This window comes from Myzus persicae, unplaced genomic scaffold (assembly GCF_001856785.1).
Source record: "Myzus persicae strain clone G006 unplaced genomic scaffold, MPER_G0061.0, whole genome shotgun sequence".
Lineage (NCBI taxonomy): Eukaryota > Metazoa > Arthropoda > Insecta > Hemiptera > Aphididae > Myzus > Myzus persicae.
The window spans coordinates 339293-362775 of NW_019104411.1; the positions used below are offsets into that span (position 1 = coordinate 339293).

Genomic DNA, 23483 nt, shown 5'->3' on the forward strand with positions numbered 1-23483 from the left:
GCATACGTATACTGTTAGGCAGCGAGAATCTCTATCAGGGGAGGGCCAATTAAAAAAAAATAAAACCGAAAATGGATAACTTTTAATTTTTATTCTTATTGCATAACAATTTTAACAACTTTTTATTTGCAGTCATTCATTATAAAAGACTTAAGGACGTCTGAACCGATGCGTTTTTTAGTATAAAAATATGTCGGTACTCATGTCGTACGCGATCTACCAAACTTGTTTTCAAGTAGTGCGCGATCTACCAAAAATAGTATTTAATTTCCGTATTATTTTTATCTTAAAATTTTTATCACAACGAAATAATAATATACAAAGATTATACAAGTATTATTATTTTTTTTTTTTTTTTTATTGATCAAATACAAAAACTCGGCAACTGCATGGCCATTAGTTACAGTTATGGTATGTTTACATGGTTTAAGATTTTTACATCATTTTTTTTTTTTTTTGTAGGGGATTACAATATTAAAGATAAGTTATAACAGTATGGTTTCTAAGTATTTATATAAGAAAGAAATAAAACAAATGTGAATCATTAAATTAAATTATAAAGACCTGTTGACTTCAAAAAAAGGATCATCTTATTGTTCTCCACAGCATTGGGTCCCAATGCGATGTCGAGGGTCGTGTCCAATCCGGTGTTTTGACGTTCTTGCTGGTATTTTAGGCATTCTGTTATTATGTGTTTCACTGATATCTGGACACCACATACTTCGCATAATGGTGGTTCTTCCTTAGCCATTAGGTGCCCGTGTGTAAGTCGCGTGTGTCCTATTCTCAATCTGTTGAGTACCGATTCTTCTTTTCTGTTTAAAGAGCTGTTTATCCACCTAAATGTACTGCTTTTAAGTATTATTTTTATAAAATACCTTAAGCTAAAAATGTTGTTTTCGTGTCTGAAAGAAAATCGTCAACTATTGTATCTATGGATAGATGAAGTGATCGCCACCACTCTTCCTTCAACTGCTTTTCGAGTAAAGGTGAAGCTCCGTTTACTTTTATACCGTATCTTTTCTTCAAAATACGCCAAAGACCCTCCATTGACTAAGTATGTGCTCCTGTACCTGGATCAATACAATTTAGGCTATGATTTAATAATTTTAAAATTAATCTTAAATTTGTAAATTATCTTGGAACTGCTCGGTAGATCGCCTATTTAGGTAAATCGCGTATGACATCACTACCAATATGTCCTACAGGAAAAACTCTCACGCCTTGTAGATCAGTCAAATATCGTAATTTTTTTCAGGTCGAATTAAAGCCCGATTATTTAAATTATAACTACAGAAGCTAAAATATGAATTTTAATAATACACGATACTTGTTCTTTTCAAGGGTATTTTTTTTAGCACTATTTAAGGTATAATGAAAATTTGTTGTTTGATTCGACCTGAAAAAAGTTCTCTGGTTTTAAATAAAAAAAAAACAAATGAACGAAATCCGATTATTCTACAGGGCATGAGAATTTTTTCTGTGAAGTCATTTTCGTTGATATAATCCACCGTATTAACCCCTCTAAATAGAAATATGGCAGTAGAATAGAGGAAAAGTATTATGATGAGGAAGTATCTAAAATATAAAATATAATTTTCAAATTTGATAGAATTGTGAAAAATAGGAAAAACCCGGCACTGATATTCTTAACTATCTTTTTGAGGTACTAATAATATTTTTGTGTACAAGTAAAATCTAAAACTTTCATTCCTCAACGAGATTTTTTTTATATTAGAGGTAAATATTTTCTATTCTACATTGTCATATTTGGCAAGAAACAGTCGATGCCAGGGGGGGGGGGAAGCATGGCTTGGCCCCATTGAGGAATGAGGAAAGGTATGACGTCGGAACGTGATCGGCATGGGCTCATTTATAGGATATATTGTTAAAGCGGCGCTGCTCTAGTGCTCTGAGTTCAAGAAGATCAAAGTTCAAAATAAGTCATGATCTCAGCAAATTCGTCATTAAAAGTAGTTCTCAAAATAAAATTTGAACAGTAAAACTATTTTTTATTTCTACAGTAAACACATTGGATCTTTTGAATAATAGTATACCCTATAATCTTTTTCGATAATTTCATGTTCATAGTATATACAGCTATACGAATACGATAGCTCTAGATCACTAGAAGAACCACTCTAGAAATCTAAAATGTATTTTGTGATATGGTTGACCTCAGGGCGGCTCCAGGCCCCCCCCCCCAAGCCCGTATATCTAAAATTGTATACTTTTGAAGACAAAATTTCAAAAAAGAACCATAATAATATCGAAAGTTTTCAGAAAATTATGACTTAGCCCCCCCCCTCCAACCATGTCGCTAGAGCCACCTCTGGTCGACCTTATGTGTTATGTTAATTTTATTTTTCCTCATACGATTTACAAGAAAAAGAATAGGTATATAAAATATTGTCGTGCGTTTTATTGTACATATGAAAAATTGAAATATTATAACCATTTATATTCAAAATATTAATAAATATAATATTATATTATATTTACCAATATAGTTTATTATTAATATAATTTATGTATGTAGTATTGCATAGTTATTGACCATTATTTATTATACTCATTGAACCCATCATGACATGACAAAAGTATTTTTTGCAAAGACTTGGTTTAAATTTCAAGAGGGGGCTAATCCCCCCCTTAGTTACGCCGATGGCGGGTCGCAGCACTGCAGCAGCAATAATATTATAATATTATAAAAGTGTACTGCCGGGCGTGTTGCGAAAACCAGTTTGTGTCGGATTCGCGCGAATATCCGTCGCGATCTCCTTGGCACCGTCCGTCCACCCGTCCACCCGCCACATAACCGGCCAGCCGCGGATAGGTAAGCGGCGACATACAAAACAGATTAGAGACAGCACCGCCCAAAACGGTCGTCGACGACGTTAGTCGTAACCCAGAACAATAATCCGTTCGATCGTCGTCGGCGGCGTGCTAGAGAAACCGAGAAACGAACGTTTCAGAGACGGGGCATCGAGATATAATACTTTTTAATATCGCGTGAACCGTCTCCCGCGCAGAGTATAAACCAATCGTAGGGTATATTATAATACAATAATAACACTGCTATCGTTGCCGTGCGTGTTAAAAAACATATTTTTTATTTTCTTTTCCGGTTTCGAAACGTGGTGGCCGCGGCACACACCGGATACGGTTGGTCACACCACATTTTACGTTGTGATTCGCGTGCGTGTGCGTGCGACGTAAATATTTGTTGTGTTTACATGTTATTACTTATTATTATTTTTCGTGTCGAAACCGAATAATTGCTATGGACCGTCCGCCGTGTACGGTATTTCGCCGTCCGTGAACATCGTTTAATTGTTATTTATTTTATCTTTTAGGTGTACACATGTAGAATTATTTTTTTATTTTGAAATTTCGTTATTTTTTTTTTATGATTATTACTGAACTTAACTTTGCCGCCGCCGCTGACCGTTGCCGACCGTCACCAGGAGGAGGACGTCCGTCAACGTCGCCGTCACCACCGCCGTTCACCGTTCGCCGCGTCCGCCGTCGCCGTCGTCGCGCGAGTCCGTCGACTTACGTAATTTTCGCCGTTTCCCGGTTACGTAGTGTGCACAATAATCTTCACCAATGGGGGACCGGGTGTACGCGGCCGAAAAGCTCATGAAGAAGCGTGTCCGAAAGGTGAGTCTTACCTAGTTACCTACCTCGTCCTCCTACGCTGGAGACACGTCTCGTCCTCGCGGGCCACCTGGGTACCATCAACTTTTGATAACGGCTTGCGCGCCTTTTTTTCCCCCCCGGTTCGCTTCTTTTCGAACTTCTGTATTTAGGCAGGTTTAGGCCACGATTCTCCCATCACCCGTATCCAATCAACTTTCGGTAACCCCATTTAGTGTCATCGGGTCGTGTCAGTACCGTTGTTAACCCGTTCTAGGTATACCTCTTAATTTGTAAATGGCACAGCTTTTGGCTGTCGACAACCTGTCTAGGTTTCTATTGTAACTGGGTCGAATTCTAAAATTGCCGCGGGTTTTCATAACCATGGACTTTATTGGTACCTTTGTAATGTTTTTCTTGTAGAAGTTGTGACTTGTGTTTAATATTCAAACAATCACTTCTTTCAACTTGACATTACGTACCTATATTTCGGAAAGATGAAGCAGCTCGTGAAGCAGGCATATTATATCTAGCTAATCTTCTGTATTTTAGAAAGTAAATCCTGATAACTTGGGTAGTGGATATTTGTCCAATTTTGAATTTAATCTTTGTTAGAATATTTACAATCATAATTCTGAATATCTTAAAGATCATTTAGGCCACTACCCACCTATTTTAACTATTTATCTTCAAATTATGACCCAACATCAAGCAGTCTGAATTTGCTATACATATTTGAACCAAATAATTTGTTAATTTTCAATCAGTTATAATAGTTTGGTTCTGAGTTAGATAATCTCAGTGGTGCAACCAGGTAGGTTGAGCATATTGAGAGACATTATCTCTGAATCTTTCCAAGCTACTGTAATGCTTGTAAATACAGTCACTTATAATATTGTTGATTCTGAAAGAACCCAAAATGATTCAGTTAATTGTGTGACTACTGATAGAATGTTGATATCAACATTTCTATGACCCCCCCCCCCCATAATTAAGGGAATGCTAGAAATATTCCATTTCAGATAAATGGAGGGAAAATTTTGGCTGGAACCTATCGACTTTTTATGAATTTTAATATTCGTCATCTTTAAATTTATCTGTTATAAATCTTTATAATATACCATATCGACTTATTACCTATAGTCTATACTCTGTCTCAAATGAGAACAATAATTCTATGTGCATCGTGGATGATGCGATTGACGCTTTGAGAACCGCACTAACACCGTAAAGTTGGTAGGAGATGCTCAGCACTGACAAAAGTTGGTTGGCTAACTGATCATTCTCTTTTGAAAAAGTATATACACCATGATTTTTATTACGAGCTTAATGTGCAGTTAATACTTAGTTTAAAAACTATCCATTTTTTTTATGAGATAGCATGTGTTTTTTTGTGAATTTTTTATCTCAATTACCTATAGTGTTACGAGAATTTTATTTATATTTATAATATATACCATTGTTTCTCAACTGGGGGTATGCAAATCTCTAGGACGCTGTAGAAAGGTAATTGGGGGTTCACGAGAGAAAAAAATGAAATTTGTTGTCATTCAATTGAAATGGATTGGTATTTGTGAAATATTGTAAATTGGTTTCATAATATATATTGTATATTATACGTGTATAGTGTATACTAGATATAATAAGAGTGTAATATATCATTATATTAGGCGAACGTGTACCTACACTAGATTTTATGTGAAGTTAACATTCGGGGGTCTGTAGAGTAGTGGTGAGAGGTTAAGGGGTACTCGAATGAAAAAGGTAGATAAACACTGATCTATATACAATAATGTTATAAAATAGTTATATTATAGTATAAAATCTGAATAAGAAAAATATTTTTTAATGTATTGACAAAATAATTCATGTACTCCAGTTAGGTACCACACATTTTTATATTCCCTAAAAATAAAACAAATTATAATGTACATGTAGGTATTATATTATTATTATTATTATTTTAACCTTGACATTATTTCCCCTGGAGAAGTTAGCACTATTTTATAAACATTACTTTAATAGGTACTTATAATTGTAAAACTTTTATTACTTGGATATTTGAGTTTAATACAAATTAAATGTATAATTATTTACCTAATTGAAACTGTGTCAATGTTATTATTATTTATGTCATGTGTTTTAATAATTGTTTATTTTTTTAGGGCAGAGTTGAATATCATGTTAAATGGAAAGGATGGGGACCTAAGTATGTTTCATAAATATAAAATGATTGGATTTTGATATTAAAATTAATTTTAAATATGTTTAGGCACAATACTTGGGAACCCGAAGAAAATATTATTGACACCAGGCTTATTGATATTTTTGAGCAAAGGTATTTCCTTTTTTTTTATAATTTATGTATAGGTTAATTGTATACAAATACTTAAGATACTTTTAAATGCATTAAACTCTTCATCTACCTATTACCTATATATCATATTATGTGTATTTGTTTTAGCCAAATCCGTACAGATAATAGTTCTCATAAACGAGGCCCTAAAAGAAAAACACAAAATGTAAGTAGTTGAAAACAAATATCAGGATATTTGTTATAATGTATAGTTATTTACTTTGTATACTTGGCAAATTCTAGGCACACATTGAAACACCAACTACAGAACCTACCCGAAGTGACTATGAAGATGAAACTGCCGATGGTGATGTACCTGATTATAACAGCCAGGATGAAGCTGAAGTACTTCCAGAGTCTACTAATGGAGCACCTTTGTTACCCAGACATGACGATGACACCGAAGAAGATAAAACAAGTAATTTTTAAATTTTCTTATCATGCTTTTACAATATACATATTTATAGAATTTTTAGATAATACTTTCATTTAGAGTTTAGTTCACGATAAATAAATTATGTTATTAAAAGATATAAAACTTAAAATACTTTTTCTCAAATTTAAATTTATCTTTTGTTAACTGTAGTGCAAATTATAAAAAAATGTTTTAGATATACTCAAATAAAATACTAAAACTTAATAAAATAAGATAATAATATGTCAAAAGTTGTAAATTATTGTGTGTTTGTCCAAAAACAGATTTTCTAAGTTTTTTTTATTACAGTTGATGATGACTCATTGGAAGAAATGCCAAAGTTAAACGCAGCGGTAAAGGTTGAAGTGAAAGATGAAAAAGTAAGTGAAGAAAAAAAGTCACCAGTCATAGAAGTCAATGATACACGAGAAGAAGAAAAGTTAACTCCAGTGGTGAAACCTGCACCTTCACTTCTAGTTCCATCTACACCAAAGCAGTCTTCCAAATCACCTCCACCTTTACCTAAACCTCATAAAGTTAAACGCAAAGCAGAGGTTTTGTCTAAAGAATCTGGTAAAGTTGGTGTTACTATAACTACTAGTCCTCCTGTGACAGATTCTAAAGTGCCCAAATTACAATCTCCCCCCAATATTCAAAACACCAATAGTTTGCCTCCAGTAGTACCTACTCAAGATGGCGGAAGAACTCCTAAAAGAAAAACATCAGAACATGCAGTCCCCGCAGTTTTGACAAATCAAATTTCTCCAGCTCCAGAAAATCAACATATAACACTGACGGCTATACTTCAAAGTACTCCAACAAGTGTAAAGTCAAGAGACACTTTAGCTGCAGCAGCACCCATCAGTTCTCGAACATCTGGTGAACCAGCTAGGCCACAGGAGGATGCTGCAACGGCTGTAACTCAAGGGGCTGGAGGTCAACATCAGGTACTAGATACAGCTTCTGTTGCCGAAACTCCTACTCAGCGTTTACAGTACAAGACAATACTGGCAAACCCTGGACCAGAGTATTGGCTTGCGCGCAATCCAGTTGTAGATAATGTTTTTATTACTGATGTGACAGTTAATTTAAATACTGTTACAATAAGGGAATGTAAAACAGAAAAAGGATTTTTTAAGTCTAGTGTTGAAACTAGAATTTAAAGAAATTTATGTTGAGATTTTATTTAATTAATAATCCTATGGTGTTAGATATAATAGGTAGGAGCAATATTTTTCTTTATGGCTAGTTAATAGATAGTTATAACAGTTATTAGTAAAATATAAATATATTTTTAAAACTATTTATATATATATATATATATATGTATATATATACATACAGGGTGATTGGTGAAGCTGTGTTTCAAGCACTGAATAATATATACATTTTGAAACAATGAGAAGTTATTTGTTTGGATGGTTTTTTAAGCTATGTTATCATCTCATAATATGAGATAATTTATAATTTTGTAATTTAAGTGACTTTCAAATATTTTGTATTTTGCTCATTCAATGTTCCGACATGAAGTTCATTGCAAATGTTTTGTCATGTAAACATTTTTATACTTCTGAAATTTAATATTTTTTGTCTTTAAATGTTCTTGACAGAATTTATAGGTCTTCCATTTGGACAAACATAATCTATTTCAGTGATTTATTCAAGCCTATACATCACCCTGTATAGTAAATATAGAAAATTCTTCAAATTGATTTTTGTGAGCTGCATAGCTAAACAGATTTACATTTCTAGTTTTTTCTGTAATAGTTTTAATGTCTTTCAATCAGATCTTGATTACAATATTTTGACTATAATAATGTGAATGTTTATTTTATATTTAAATGAGCGATCGGGATCGGACTTATGTGCTTAAAAATAAGTACAAACAATTCTTCCCTAATATATTCTAAGAGTCAATTTGAAATATAACAGTATTTATAGATTACCTAATAATAATTAATATTGTAATGAACCACTTGATTTTATAATAATGGGTTACAAGATAATTTAATATTGTGTATGTCATATTTTTTAAGTTTTAATTTTATTATTGTGTATTAACTCAACATATGTGTTATTGATTTCCTCTATTAGTGAGTTTACAGAACCAATTTTATCAAACCCAAATGATCTCTAGTTTATCATAAATTTTGTTTATATACATACTATTATATTCATGCTGATAGCAAAATAAAATTATTTATTCCAAGCTTAATTTAAAGTGAATACAGTTATAACAATTGTTGAAAATCCAAGTTAAATAAATATTATAGTCTAAATTGTACTTCTAAAATGGTATAGGGGAATCAAATTAATTTCCAATAATCTGAAATCTAATTATATAAAAATTAGGAACAAATAAAACTTATAAATTAATAAGAAAAAAAAACTATAAATATGAATTTCTTGTATATTATATTTTCTTCTAGTTTAATACTATTTATGATTATTTATAAGTGTTATTTGTTGTTTAAACTATGTTTCTCTTCATTGCTTTTCCTCTTTACACTTTTTAATTTATTATTTTACCTAACATTTTTTTAACATTATTATTTGTATTATCATTATTATGATTATGATTGCACATTAATTTCACTATAATTTTTAGCACCCGATATTCAACAAACAATTAAGTAGTTTTCTATTTTGTTTGAGGATTGTGCCGTACTATTACCACGGATTAGATACAACTTTATATAATCTGTGCTATTACTTTGTTATTTTTTTTTTTATTGTTTCATGGGAGATACGGTACACTTCCTTAACAAATTAATAGTAAATAAGTTCTAACATTCAACAGTTAATTTATAATTATTGTGTTTATTTGATTATTTTAGTTAAGTTTTAAATAACAAATTACGTAACTGTATCACTGGTTATTTTACGTAGGTATTATTAAAAATTAAATATAGTATGCTTCGTTTCGTTTAAGTTTTCACATGGAAAAAAATATTGTGTCCAACTTTATGATCTTATGTAAGACACATTGTGGTTTGTTTTAAACCTTAATTTTTATTTATTCAATTTCTTAACTGTTATTGACTGTATACGAAATTCCCAAAAAAACCCAAACTAATGCGTTATAATGCTGTCTCTATTTACCCATCTCTCTAGTCATGGCCGGTCTTTTCTAATTGAAATGAATGTATTGTTTTTTTTTTTCTATGAAAATGTAACGTTTTATTGTTATTAATTATTGTGAATTTTGATGCAAAAGTATTAATTACAGGACACGATATTATAAGTGGCATATTTTTGTGTTGCAATATTTACATTGTAGGAGTTTTACTATAGTTATATGTGCCTTTGTAATAAATGTCGAGGATGTTTAAATAATATTTTGTTTTTATTTGCATTAACTTTGGTCATCGGTTCTTATGAATAATATGACATGCTCCAGAGCAGTCTTAAATTAATAGAATACAATGTGTTTTTTTATGAGATTGTTGGTTTTATTATAATATATGAACATTGAAAAAAGTATGCTAAAGGTTAGGTAATTGTATGAAAAAGGCTTCTCAACAATTGACATTACTACATGCTCATAAGTGTTAACCAATTAAACCAAATATTAAATGATTTGTTTGAGTTCCAACTTCCAAGTTACTTACCTATCATAACCAAAATGACATGGTTGGTGACTTGACACCACTAATTAAGATGTATGAGATATATCTTAATTTTTGTTTAATACTTAGTAAAAATTTGTAAAGAATTAAGAAAGCCAAATGTACTATTTAAAGTAATACTTAAGTACATTTATAGGAGTTTTATTCAGTGCTAGATAAATTATATGTGCAACATTGTACTAGAGCCCTGTCGTTTCTGAATAGTAGGGCTCCCAAAATTTTATTATGGATATCAAACTATCATTAATTACATATTTTAAATAATGTTGATCTGTATTATTTGTATACAAATGAAAAATTTTAATATGCATATTTTTTTCTGTTAAAAAGAAATTATTACTATTAAAAGCATAATAGCATGGTATCATATGCAGATGCCTAGATCTATGTGCCATGACATTACTTAGTTAAGTGATGTGTAAAATTTTTGTTTTTGTTTTAATTAACCCATTAGTATTGCAAGGATCATCCAATAATCAGCCCGTAAATTCCATAAATTCAAAAAATATTGCAGAGATTTACTAACCGAAAATTATGTATCACGTTATGTTCCATCACTGGTTCGCCTCTCTCCTCATAACATTCACAGTAATTGTTCATAAATTATCTTATTTGCGTATTGTCCCGTTTTAACACAGATTGTAAATATTTTTTATAAATAAAAAAAAAAATTATTAATAATAGTCTGCTATGATTTTAGTATCGCTGTTAACTTGCATTTAAGTGAGATTACTAGTATTTATTTTTATTTATTTGTATGAATTTATTCCATTTGACTTTTTTATGATATAAATTATACCTTGCATTGTGTATATATAATATATAGATTAAATAATATGATAACATTATTAATTAATAATTACAAACAAAAATTGATGTGGTCTTAGTAGGAGTGATGAATTGTATTAGGTATGGACATCATTATTGCTAATAGTGTGTTTTTCATACAAATTGTCCTACACATTAGTATAAAGGCCTGCATGCCATAAGAACCAGAGTTATATAAATTACTTAATATCATTTGAGCCTTAATCAATAGAATAGATATAAAGCAGTAATATAAAACTGTACCCAATCTATGTCAAAAGTGCCAAATATATAAAAAATAAAAACAATTTGTACCATTATTCATACTATAAAGAGTGATTCATTCATTTTCACTAATTATCTCAAAAAATATAAACTTTTTTAAAATTTCTTTTTTTGAACTTAGATTTAGATTTATGATTTTCTAAAACTATTTAAATTTTTTTCACCGATATATTTTTTGGTGAAACCACTTTCAACTTTTGATTTTCAAATGGGAACATATGATAAAAAAGTCATAAATTAATTAAACTATTTTATTTATGAATATTAGCATTATAATTTTTATTTTTCATTATTTCATTCGCGAGATACAGCTCCTCAAAGTTTGGTGGTTTAAGGAGGTGCTGATTAAACTATTCATTTGTAAAGACCAGGAGCTATAATTGATGAATTTGATACCATTCAATCCAAGGTAACAATTAATGAGATACCCTGGTGTTAACTATTGTATTTGAACTCTAATAATTTATTTGTCTATCCTTTAATTAGATATGAAGAATGATTAGTAAAAAACTGGTTATTTGAATAACTGGATATTTGTAGTACTTGTACTACCGACTATAACACCTTAGATCACCAAACTTTGAGGAACTGTATCTCGCAAACCAAATAACGAAACATTTTAATGCGAAAATGCATAAAAAATAGTTTTATCAATTTATGACCTTTTTATTATATGTTCCCAATTGAAAATCAAAAATTGATAGTGGTTTCACCAATAAATATAATGATGGAAAAAATTAAAATATTATACAGTTTAAAAAAAAAAATCAAAAAAAAATAAAATACTTTTTATGATATTAATGTGTACCATTTTAAATAGATCATCATGTATATAATAATATTATGGTTGATTTTTAATTATAATTTAAATATTTAAACCTCGAAATTCAAAATTTAATACAGGTTTCACTCCTAGGATAGAAAAATCATTAAATAGGTATTATTTACAATATTTTATTATTTATTTATTATTATAGTTACATTGATGAGAGGAAAGAAATATTTTCTAAAGACTTTGTACTGGATTGATAGACAGTGTGATGAAAACTGAGGAAATTCACTATTAGATATAGCATGGAATTGAGGAAGTTGGATAATATGTGTTGTGGGAGTGGTTCTATGTATAGGTAGAAATTGCTTACTTTTATAAGTCTTGTTACAAACAATTCTGGAAAGAGAATAGTAGGTAATATTGTTTATTATTTAATGTGAATAACCTAATGTGAGATGTGCAAATATCCTAAGGTAATCTAACAATGTATTTATATGTTTACTTGAATAGCAATTTTTTGTTACTGACCAGAGGTTATACATGGAATATGGATGTATTATATTTTAATAGAAATTTTGTAAATATTAACTAGGTACCTATTATTATGGAATCTATTTAAATATGCGAGTAAAAATAATATTTCACTTGTTTATAATTATTTTTAGATCAATTCAATTATATTCAAAGGTACCTTCACTTATTTAAAAAATAGTGTAGCTGAAACATACAGAAGTAATTTGCAATAAACAATATTAACCATTAAATAAAAACTATAAATAGTACCTAAATACTATGAAGTATACCATTCATTTTTTAAATATTTTTTTCTTATTTTGTACCTATTCACTTAAATTGAAGGTAGTTCAGCAGCGAATGGATATGTACAAATCTGAAATCAATCTTATATACTTATATCTTCATTCATGGTACAAATTTACCTGGGAGGCAGGGAAACAATGTTTTTCATATATCGTTTTAAGACATTCTAGTTATTATTTAGGTACCTAAGAAGAATGGAGTTCCTTGAAGTTTGAGGAATGAAATACGTTTTAGTTATTTTAATGCGCTTTAAAAAAAAAAGTTATTTAAATAACGGTTTTAAGATGTCGTTTATTTTGATTTCATGCCCTCCATCAAAATAAATGTTTGACTGGCCCGCCTCAGTCAGTACCTACATAATGTATTATATCATTATATTAAACCTATGTTGTTTTCATGGGGGTTTCTTACAATTTTCCTTAAGAACTATATTAAAATATAATAATATTTAATTTAATAATAACCAAGGTTTTTTTCCTAATTGGATGTGTTACAAAATTAAAATTGATTAGTTTGTACTGTTTGAAGTGGCTACAGTTAAATTGCATTGTTTAACATTGACTTTAGATTATTATTTTTGTTAAAATCACATTTTCAATTTTGTTAGGAATTATTACCATTGCAGCATAACGCCATAACACTACAATCATACCTAAATAGAAAATACCACGACACTGATAACGAATTGTCTAGTGATACTGTGAATTGTGATAGAGGTCCCGACCACCATAGGCACATTTTATGATATCCCCGCGAAAACTTCATAATAATATTGTCCATTGATAATTTCGTAAAAACGTGCCGGCGTGTGCTTGGCGACTGCCTATTACCAGTATTACCTAGTACGACACTACCCAGAGTCGCTGAGTGCTTACTTACTAGTTACTACTAACTACTTAGCTTTGCTTCAGCACTTCACGGTACTCACGTTCATCTGTTATTTGCAACCTGTAAATATAATTATATAAACAGAGCCTATAAAAAGTAATTTTCTTATAGGTCGCCCGAGTAACTGGTCGTCGTGGTGTACTACTACACATAATACCCCACAGCTATTTAATATTTGGATGCTATGATATCGTTGCTGAAGAAGCAGCTGAAGGATCGAACTCTGTCGGCTGTAGATCTCTATGCCAAGACGTTGAGTGATATTGAAAAGAAGTCTGATCTCAATGCGTTCGTTCAAGTCATACGAGATGCAGACCAGCGAGCAGCGGAAAGCCATAGACGGTTGCAAAATGGTACGTATTCACCCATATTAAATAAATATTATTAAACACCATACCGTTTAACGTTGTTAACCATAGGGGTAATGTTGTTATATTTTAGCTGTAGGTATTCTATAATAATCGTGAGCTTTTAAATTAACCAAAAAGTATCTGTCAGTGCAGGCATTATTTCAATATTTGCTAGGGTAGGGCATAATAATCACCGGTTCAATAAGTTTAAAACTTCTAAGTACCTACGTACATAAAAAAATCAGTTTGTGTACAAAACTGTTCGTTTTACTCTCAAGTCTCAATTATTTACACCAGAGGTTTATTTTTTTTATATATTCACAATATTCACATACTTTCTGAAAATGTTAAAATTACAATTGCTTAAATTAATTTTAAATTAGGAATAACACTAGCGTCTAACCATTTATGAACTGACTGATGGATGGTTGTCATGTTCGCTGATTCATGTAGGAAAATATACCTAATATTGACTACTAGTACAAAATGCTACAGTATGATGGTACTTTTAAACAATACTATTGCATAGCCTAAAAAATTACAGATTGTATGCTTGTTCTATTGAAATTACATTCCATGGTTGTAACAATTAACAACTGTTTGTGTTCAGGTACACAGAGGCCACTGGAAGGGATTCCGATTGCAGTCAAAGACAATTTCTGTACTAAAGGTGTGCCCACAACATGCGCGTCAAAAATGTTACAAAACTTTGTACCAGTTTATGATGCTACAGTGGTAGAACGTTTAAAAGCTGCTGGGGCTATAATTATTGGCAAAACTAACTTGGACGAATTTGCCATGGGGTAGGTTTAGTTTTTACAAATTCAATATTATATAAAAATTGGATTTTTTCTATCAAGTTCTGGCACCGTAGATTCAATTTTTGGTCCTACTAAAAATGTATGGCGTTCAAAACCCAATCAATGGCACATTGCAGGTGGTAGTTCTGGTGGCAGTTGTGTAGCAGTTGCTTCGGGAATGTGTTTAGCGTGAGTATTAAAAAGATAACTGCAGCATTATGTTAAGTCTATAATATAATGTTTTGTAAAAATTAGTGCTTTAGGATCAGATACTGGTGGATCTATAAGAAATCCTGCTTCATACTGTGGTGTCGTTGGCTATAAGCCTAGCTATGGCTTATTATCACGCCATGGTTTGATACCTTTAGTAAATTCAATGGATGTACCTAGTCTTGTAGCTAAGACTGTTGAAGATGTGGTCTCAGTGCTGAGTGTGCTAATAGGACCAGATGCAAATGATTCAACGTGTGTAAACACAAATTTGGATACAAATTCATTTCAAACAAATTTTTTAATAGACAAGTGTCGTATTGGCATACCCGAAGAATATAATTGTGAGGATTTGTCAAACGAAGTTAAAGAAACTTGGGATTATATTGCAAATCTTATTGATGATTCTAAAGGCACAGTAAAGAAGGTATGACTGTTAAATATTAAAATGTATTTATTATTTATTTGTAGATAAACCTCTTAATTATCCTAATTAACTTCTATAGGTATCAATGCCTCATACTAGTGTTTCAATAGCCACATATTCAGTATTGAATGCTTGTGAAGTAGCAAGCAATATGTCACGGTACACAGGACTCTTCTATGGTTATCGATCAACAAATGATCACAAATCATTTGAATCATTAATCTCTGCTAGTCGAATGGAAGCTTTAGGAGAAGTTGTAAGGTCTCGAATCTTAAGTGGAAATTTTTTCCTTTTACGAAGGTAAATTTGTTAGAAATTATTTGAATAGTCTACATGTTACTTGTGCCCAAATAATGTTGATGGGAAACAAATATTTTTGCAGTTAATTTATGTTTTACATGGTTGTACGCATCTTACCATAATTTTTATTCATAGTTAAAAGTTATTTTAAAACAATGAATACTTAATATTTTATTACCAATACATTTGTTTGTATTTGTCTTTATAACTTCCTATTTGATTATTTAATGATACACGTTATGTTAACTAAATGTTGTATTACTTGTTTATATTGGTAACTTGTATCCGGACTGTCAAGATGCAATGTCTAGTGTCTATAATTGATGAATGATAAGAAACATTTGAAAGTTTCTAGTTCTTATAAATTTAGGATAATTATATCATTATTATACATGTTTTATGGGTTGTGGTGTAGCTTATTATTTGTTTTTAGTAATTATGAAAAGTACTTCATGCAATCATTAAAAGTAAGACGGTTGATATCAGATGATTTCAAAAACTTATGGAAATCTAACTATGACTTTTTAGTCACACCTACTACATTGACTACCGCTCCACTTCTATCAGAATTTAAGTCTTTAGATAACCGTACACAATGTGCTACACAAGACTATTGTACCCAACCAGCAAATATGACGGGTAAGTGTAGAATAATTGAATGTTTTTCTATATTAAAGAATTTTGATATTGGTTATACAATATTCAATACTAATTTAACATTCTAGGTTGCCCAGCCATTACTATACCAGTAAAATTATCAAGTAATAAGATGCCAATCAGCATACAAATAATGGCATCAAATTTTGATGACATAAGATTGTTGCAGTTTGCTCATTGGTTAGAAAAAAAACTACAATTTTCTCAAGTTCATCTATAAATTTATGTGTATTAAGTTTAAGTTATAAATATATAGTATTAAATAAACAATGGAAATAATGGTATGTCTTACATCTTATACCTGAAAGACTTTAATAAAATATTCATTATTTCAATAATGACCATTTTAACTGTTCTTTTGCTGACTGGAAAACCTAAGAAAAATGTATATATTATGTAAGTATGTTACTATAATATGATAGGTAATATGATTGGAATACTAATTACATAATAGATAGCTTACTTGTGCAACTGTTTGTTCTCCAATTGGTATGTCATCAGTTCGTAATGCTACTCTCTGTACAACTGCTCCAGAATCGGCTTCCAATATAATACTGCAGAAAATAAATTGTGTAAGTCTCAAACGTGCTAATGTCACCACAAAAGTAGTTGCAAAATTATTACTACTGCTGTGGCATCGCCAAGGCAATAGAATGTTAGTGCCACCGCAGTAGTGTGTGTGGACATTTATTTATACACGACCATAGCATGGAGTTAATATAAATTCTACTACTCATATTATGGTTATAAAATATGATGCACTTTTACCCATTATCGCAAATTTCATCCAACGCCAACATAACAACATCTAAGTTGTCAAGCACAACTCGTTTTTCTACATTTTTCCTTAAAATTTGACTGATTGAATCGTACATACATTGTAAGACGCTCATCAATAACAACTGAAAAATAAAAATGGCATGTAAAATATGCAATTAACATGATATCCTCTAGACAGTGTAATTACTTCATTCTCATGTGAACTGCCCATGACGTAAAAGAACAGATCCACATTGCTCCTGTACAGACATGTAATTCCATCCAGCATGATAATTTCTGCATTTGCTCTGTGAGTGCGGTTGAATAGATTTTTTTCAAATGCTTTTTGTTCTTTAATCGTTGGAAATATATTGTCATCATAGTATTTGGCCAGTATGCGATTGCCATCATTGTCCAAAATAGCCATGCCTTTTACTGTGTACAAAGTTGGTTCCTAGGAAATGTTAGGTTCATGAATATTGAGTTACAATAATTTTTTCGTGTTCAATGGTTAACTTACTAGTAACGAAAAATCCATTATTAGTGTGTTAAATATTTAAACGTATATTGACACGAATCGTTAAATCACGTCTTGTAAATCTTTATATTCTACAAATCTTAATTTAAATTTTAATCATTTTATTCCATTATACAAATTGTAAATTGTTCGTTATCTAATATCTACTTTTGTGGACGTCGTCGATTGCTACAATCACTACAATCACGATGCAGTATTTCAATATTTGATACGTGTTATCATGGAATAAGCAACCACGGAGTATGTTCTGTAAAGCAACTACCACTGTTTTTATCCTTCATGAAACTACTATGACAGTAATAAATCATAGATAATAAAGATCTATGTAATAAATGCACGGACGTACATACGTGTACGTCCGTGAATAAATGTAATAAACCGATGCAGTTAATACAAAGAAAATGTCTTTTTGGTAGGTAACCTATAATACATTTAATAATCAGTACTATAAATAAAGGTATGCGATTTTGAAATTGTATGTTTTTCTCATGTCTCCACCACGGCTATACAAGCCGTACAAACATTCGATTCAAACTGCATGGTTAGGTTAGTTTTTTAAAATTGTTTCCGACTTGCCTTTTTAGGCACTTTCTTTCACAATTAAGTAGGTAATTTTTTTACAGTGTTATTAAACAAAGGTATTTTTTTTGTATTTATACCTTAATGGAAACATGTTTTTTTTTTTAAATAGGTACATTTTTTTTTCGCGGCGGGTAGAAAATTTAAAAACTGGTTGTGCACTTTTAAATTATACATGTATGATAGGTTTATGTGTAGGTGTACATAATATACAAATAAACAATAGTATGGAAATAATATTCAATATGATAACTATTTTCATTTTTCTATAGGTATCTATAGTAAGAGTATTGAGTAGCCGAGTAGGTATCTGTCATAACTCATAATATATGCATCGAACACGGTGTGTGACTGTGGTTGCACATATGCGCATATCACATATTATGCGTTTCTACTCTATACCTCATTTTAAGATGGATATACGTATTTATGATATTAATTAGGTCCTATTGAGTATTAACTATTAAGTAAGTATCCGTATCTTACAGGTACATTTTGGCGCAATTAGCGTCAAATGTTGTGATAGAAGGAGAGCGTTATAGCCTCTAGTTCCCCACGATACAGTGTAAACATATCCGGGGTGGCCTTCGGTCTCCATACCATAGTCTTATTGACTATAAATTGTCATACAATGCATAGACGGGGAGCTGATGACGATGACGGTTTGACCTCATCTATATTAGCTCACTTGATTTTTTTCGTGTTTGGTAAATTTCGTCTTAAATCACTGTTTCTCTGTTAATGAGGTCCCGGGGAAAATAAGGTAGTAGTATGTAGCTGAGTCCCGAAAAAAAGGTTAGGCCGTTTATCCCATTTTTTTAATATCAAATAATTTGTATTAAAAGTCAAAATTTATAATTATGGTATAAATTGTATAAATTTAAATTTATGTGTTTCATAATCTTTATTCGAAGTCAAATTTTATATTTATGGTATAAATGGTTGCTACAGCCTTGTAGGTAAGTAGGTTTGAAGTCGGGACCCAACTACCCTTTTTTTCTTGGGGACTCAATTTACCGCTTTCAAAATCTACACAAATTATCTCGACCCAATGGCCAATTTACCTAGCACTATTTTTTTTAGTGTTTAGAATTGGGCCTCTTAATTACATTAAAAAATCGGTAGACGTGTATACCGGATAGGGGGAGTCTCTGAAAAAAAAAAATTAACTGACTTCATAGCGTGTCTGCCAACAACACTAAATGGTTCTAGATTATTTAAAATGTTATATTATAATAAATAATCGGCAGATAAAAATTTGGACTCAAACATATTTTTTTATAACATCTTTAAATAGTCTATATAGAATCATTTGGTGTTGATGGCAGATATAGCCTTTATACTACAAGACAAGCAATGACAATGAGTATATGGAAAGCGTAAAAACATCGAGGGCACTTTTTGATTACTCCATTACTCATTACTCGGCTCAGTAATAACGAGTACTAGGGAAAGAAAAGTTGAATAGTTATTGAAATATAGGTTATTGTATTTTGTCGTCACGACATGTTACATCACTACGAGATATTGTTAAGTCGCTTGAAATGCTGTTATACCCAGTTCTTGTCTAGTAGTACTATAACTGTATAAGGTCTATGGTGGCAGAGATATTAAAATCGGTTGATTTTTTTTATAATTTCGGAAACCCCCTCCCCTTGAGTTCGATTGACTCTTCTACCGGTTTTATTCATCAATGGTACAAACAGAACCTTTGTATATTATTGTTTATTCTATTTTTTATTCTATATTTATAACTTGAATCTTTATTAACTACCTATTGACAATATTATTTAATTATAATTAATTTCGGGTATTCAAGCAACTTGATATTAAATATTAATCTTATCCCCTGCCTGAAGTCAACAGCTTACTCTACGTAGCTGTTTCAATTAATTATTTTAGAAAATGGTACGAGAACCGTGCATTGCCAGACAAGAGTAGAAGACTACAAAAACAGTGGCACGATTTGTGAATGGCATTATTATTTGTCTCCATGGCTGTCTGAAGTAGAGATCAGAAATCAAGGAAGGGGACTCTGCGATAATTTGTCAAAAGAGCTATTCCATCTAACTGGCACTCGTGTTACTTTATTGTACCACCCACAGGCTAATGGTTTAGTCGAAAGATTAAGCCGTGCAATAAAAATAGCCTTTTGAAAGTAAGTTAGTTAGCAAAGAACATTCACATCTTTATTTGAACAGCTTTATATTATATTTATGTTCATTTTTTTTATAAAGATATTTTCTAGAATAGCACTACATAATTCGACAAAGCACTTCCCATTTTTTGTACTGCATTAAAGAGATCCTGTATTACCGGTAGATGTAAAATTTCAAACGAATGTAAACAATAATATTCATGATTACAATTTTAGTTGGGACTTTGATGAAAGGACATTTGAAAATACTCTTAACAATATGATTTCAATGAGAGGTAATTCTTCTTTTAAATAATTATTAACACTATTTATGTCCCTTGCAATATTTCTGGGTTTATAGATAAGGTATACTAGGTATTTATCAAGTATATTTAATTGATTTATTACAATATTTAAAAATGTTAGTTCCCTTACCTACGAGTTTAGATTGTACTTATTTATATATTTTATTGTGGGAATCATCTCAATACAAAAAATAAAACTTTTTATACAAAATTTAAAACAACACTTTAAACAGTATACATGACATAAAAACTTAAAAAAATTCTGCTAAACCAAAAAAGGAGGGCAAGTGGAGTGGAGATTCTGCTGTACATTAAGTGTTGTGTACTCGTGTGGTGGGTCACTGTAATGGATGCATCACTATGGTTCTTTAACAAAATAATAAAATTATAGAATAATTATTATTTACTTAAATTATTATTATTATTTACTTAAGTAATTTTCTATTACGTATTTTTAAAACCGATTAAAATCAAATTATTAGGTTAGGGCAATCGCACAGCCACACATTCTGTTTCTCGTGCCTATTATACCAATAGTAAGACCAACAAGCAGCCTCACGTAAGATTAAGCACAAACCGGACGTTAAAGTTCCCGTTATATAGACCATCGTCTGCCGAAACCCGAGTATAATAGGCAGTGCGATTGACAGCAAGCCCTTAATCATTTTATCTGAGTTGTAGTTAGAGTAGTTAGACCCACTGGAGCAGACTTACGAGACAACGGTTGAAAATATACCAAATGAACTCAAGCGAACGACTTGAAGTCGTCGTTCAATAGTACTGTGGTGATAAACTGATAAAGCGCCTATCACCACTTCCTTTCGCCTGACGTTGTTAACTTTTCGCAGCGAGAATTATTTTATATTGTATCTATTATTATATTACATTATATTAATTTTGCGATTTATTAATGTATACGACTTATGTGATATTTATATTTATGTCTCTCAACCCGATGATCTTGCGTCCCCTCTCACAACGCCAACGACTCGGTAAGATTAAAGTAAGGACGCCTTCCGACGATTTTCGTGAGTTAGTCGTTGCAAAAAAATTGCCGTATACCCATTACCGAGGAAATCCCGAAGTCTGTGGTCCTCAAGCCGCTATAGGCATTAGGCCAGATGAAAGTAAAAATCTATTTGTCGACGAAGTGTTAAAAATAAATTTATGATATTACACGTGAGAAGAAAGTGGTTATCATCAAGTAATCAGATTTGTAATTAAAGACAAGAGTTTGCAGCTAGTAAATGTTTTAAGTCAACTAAAAATCTAAAAATTCCTTAGTCTTAATGTGGTTAAAAACAATTGTGTTACAAAACTACATACAGTTCGAAAACACTCAATTTTGCAATATAAAACGAATTGATTACGTCGAAAATATCAATCTGTATACATAATAGGAACTTAATTTTGTATAATGTTGCGAGTCATATAGGTATTAATGTATTATCAAAACAATATTTGTTATTAATAATGTAAGGAGATTTTGGTTGTGACCGTTTGTGGAACTTTGATTAGGCCGACACAACAACGCGTGGTTCAGTGTGAATTATTTAATTCATTTAATCGATATTCGATATAAATTTACGATTATTATTATAATATTGGATTAGCACATCCGGGACAACCTATGCAATGTATCAAATAGTGTGCTATTAACATAGGCATGTTCAGACTTCGGTGGCCGAAAAGGGCACAACACATTTTTTAATTGTGAGACCTATTTTTTTTTAGACATGAAGAAACATTCATTTTTTATGTTACACAATTTACAATGGTAGGAATATTTTTTAATTATGATCAAAAAGTATAACCACTGCCAAAAAAATAAAAATACACTTATAACTAAATTAAAAACAGATACCTAATAAAGAAAAATTTATTCTGGCATTATTTTGTTGGAGGCACGGACTGCGGGGGGAGGGGAGAGTGGCCACCCGTTCTCTACCTAAAACACGCCCATGGCTATTAATGTTTGTTTGTTTTGGTAGTTTTAAAATCGAACAAAATCAAGTAAGCACGGCTTAGCTATAGTACCTATACCTATTATATACGTCATTTGCAATTAATATATATGATAGAAGGAAACATACATGACCAACTTAAAATGTAATAAGATTGTATACTATTTGTCTATGTCGAGGAATAATGACCACTCGAACCATATAACCGATGTAGTATTATAAGTTTATAACTATTAATCGCGTTATGCATTTTATAGTTCCGATATTTGAGGTTTCAAGCTGTTGTTGAGGTATGGGTACTAAAAATCGTATGCGTATAGAAAATTTTTTTATCACATGTCACAAAATAAATTGAGACTTTTTGTGACTATAAGTAACTAGTTAGTGGTAATTTATTATCATGGTATGATTAAATAATCAATTACGATAACAGCTATTAGTGAGATAATTTAATATAATAATATTAAATTGTCACATTGTAATAACTTGGTTTTGAAGGAACTATGGCAATGATGGTTCTGGTATAAAATTTTGGAGGAGGCAATATATTAACCCAGGCAAACGCTTGAGCGACTTTAGCCTTTATATTACTAAAAATGTAAGAAAATTGATTGTTCTTAAGTAGCAAAATATACATTTATATTATATTAAAAATTGTTTTAACTCACTAAAATCTTTCTAGTAACATACAACTAAATACAAATGTATAGAAAATATTATAATGAGGTATATAAAATATAAATAGATACATAAAATTATAAGTCATAATCAATGAATAAATTTATAATATAGGTTTACTAAAAAATACAAAATTGTTTGAATTGGCTAGTATTTGCCTAAGATATAA

At 30.9% G+C, this 23483-nt stretch overlaps 3 protein-coding genes and 1 long non-coding RNA gene across 4 annotated transcripts; 2 read left to right on the plus strand and 2 right to left on the minus strand.

Annotated features, from left to right (window-relative positions):
- Window positions 1-334: 334 nt before the first annotated feature.
- On the minus strand, window positions 335-2437 carry LOC111041979. Its single transcript, XR_002605386.1, has 2 exons — window positions 879-2437; window positions 335-815 (listed from the first exon to the last, which is right to left on the minus strand). It is a non-coding gene; the product is annotated as an uncharacterized LOC111041979 (long non-coding RNA).
- A 469-nt stretch (window positions 2438-2906) lies between these two features.
- LOC111041977 (chromobox protein homolog 2) lies at window positions 2907-9748 on the plus strand. Its single transcript, XM_022326451.1, has 6 exons — window positions 2907-3663; window positions 5805-5848; window positions 5912-5977; window positions 6104-6161; window positions 6239-6413; window positions 6720-9748. Exons 1-6 carry the CDS (start codon window positions 3610-3612, stop codon window positions 7571-7573), a joined length of 1251 nt encoding a protein of 416 aa, XP_022182143.1. The 5' UTR covers window positions 2907-3609; the 3' UTR covers window positions 7574-9748.
- A 3691-nt stretch (window positions 9749-13439) lies between these two features.
- Window positions 13440-16634, plus strand: LOC111041984 (glutamyl-tRNA(Gln) amidotransferase subunit A, mitochondrial). The gene is made up of 8 exons (XM_022326459.1): window positions 13440-13642; window positions 13722-13963; window positions 14571-14763; window positions 14821-14949; window positions 15016-15397; window positions 15477-15697; window positions 16131-16336; window positions 16423-16634. The coding sequence occupies exons 2-8, from the start codon at window positions 13795-13797 to the stop codon at window positions 16572-16574; spliced, it is 1452 nt and encodes a 483-aa protein (XP_022182151.1). The 5' UTR covers window positions 13440-13642; window positions 13722-13794; the 3' UTR covers window positions 16575-16634.
- On the minus strand, window positions 16554-17799 carry LOC111041985 (coatomer subunit zeta-1). The gene is made up of 5 exons (XM_022326460.1): window positions 17634-17799; window positions 17322-17567; window positions 17123-17256; window positions 16818-16908; window positions 16554-16728 (listed from the first exon to the last, which is right to left on the minus strand). The coding sequence occupies exons 1-5, from the start codon at window positions 17649-17651 to the stop codon at window positions 16681-16683; spliced, it is 537 nt and encodes a 178-aa protein (XP_022182152.1). The 5' UTR covers window positions 17652-17799; the 3' UTR covers window positions 16554-16680.
- Between the last annotated feature and the right edge of the window lie 5684 nt (window positions 17800-23483).

Coding starts and splice junctions, on each gene's coding strand:
- LOC111041977 (XM_022326451.1), top strand. CDS start 3,610: ATGGGGGACCGGGTGTACGCGGCCGAAAAGCTCATGAAGAAGCGTGTC. Junction 3,664..5,804: donor TGAAGAAGCGTGTCCGAAAG/GTGAGTCTTACC, acceptor TTATTTTTTTAG/GGCAGAGTTGAATATCATGT. Junction 5,849..5,911: donor TGGAAAGGATGGGGACCTAA/GTATGTTTCATA, acceptor AAATATGTTTAG/GCACAATACTTGGGAACCCG.
- LOC111041984 (XM_022326459.1), top strand. CDS start 13,795: ATGATATCGTTGCTGAAGAAGCAGCTGAAGGATCGAACTCTGTCGGCT. Junction 13,964..14,570: donor CCATAGACGGTTGCAAAATG/GTACGTATTCAC, acceptor GTTTGTGTTCAG/GTACACAGAGGCCACTGGAA. Junction 16,337..16,422: donor CCAACCAGCAAATATGACGG/GTAAGTGTAGAA, acceptor TTAACATTCTAG/GTTGCCCAGCCATTACTATA.
- LOC111041985 (XM_022326460.1), bottom strand. Junction 16,909..17,122: donor GATGAAATTTGCGATAATGG/GTAAAAGTGCAT, acceptor TATTTTCTGCAG/TATTATATTGGAAGCCGATT. Junction 16,729..16,817: donor GAGAACAAACAGTTGCACAA/GTAAGCTATCTA, acceptor CATTTTTCTTAG/GTTTTCCAGTCAGCAAAAGA.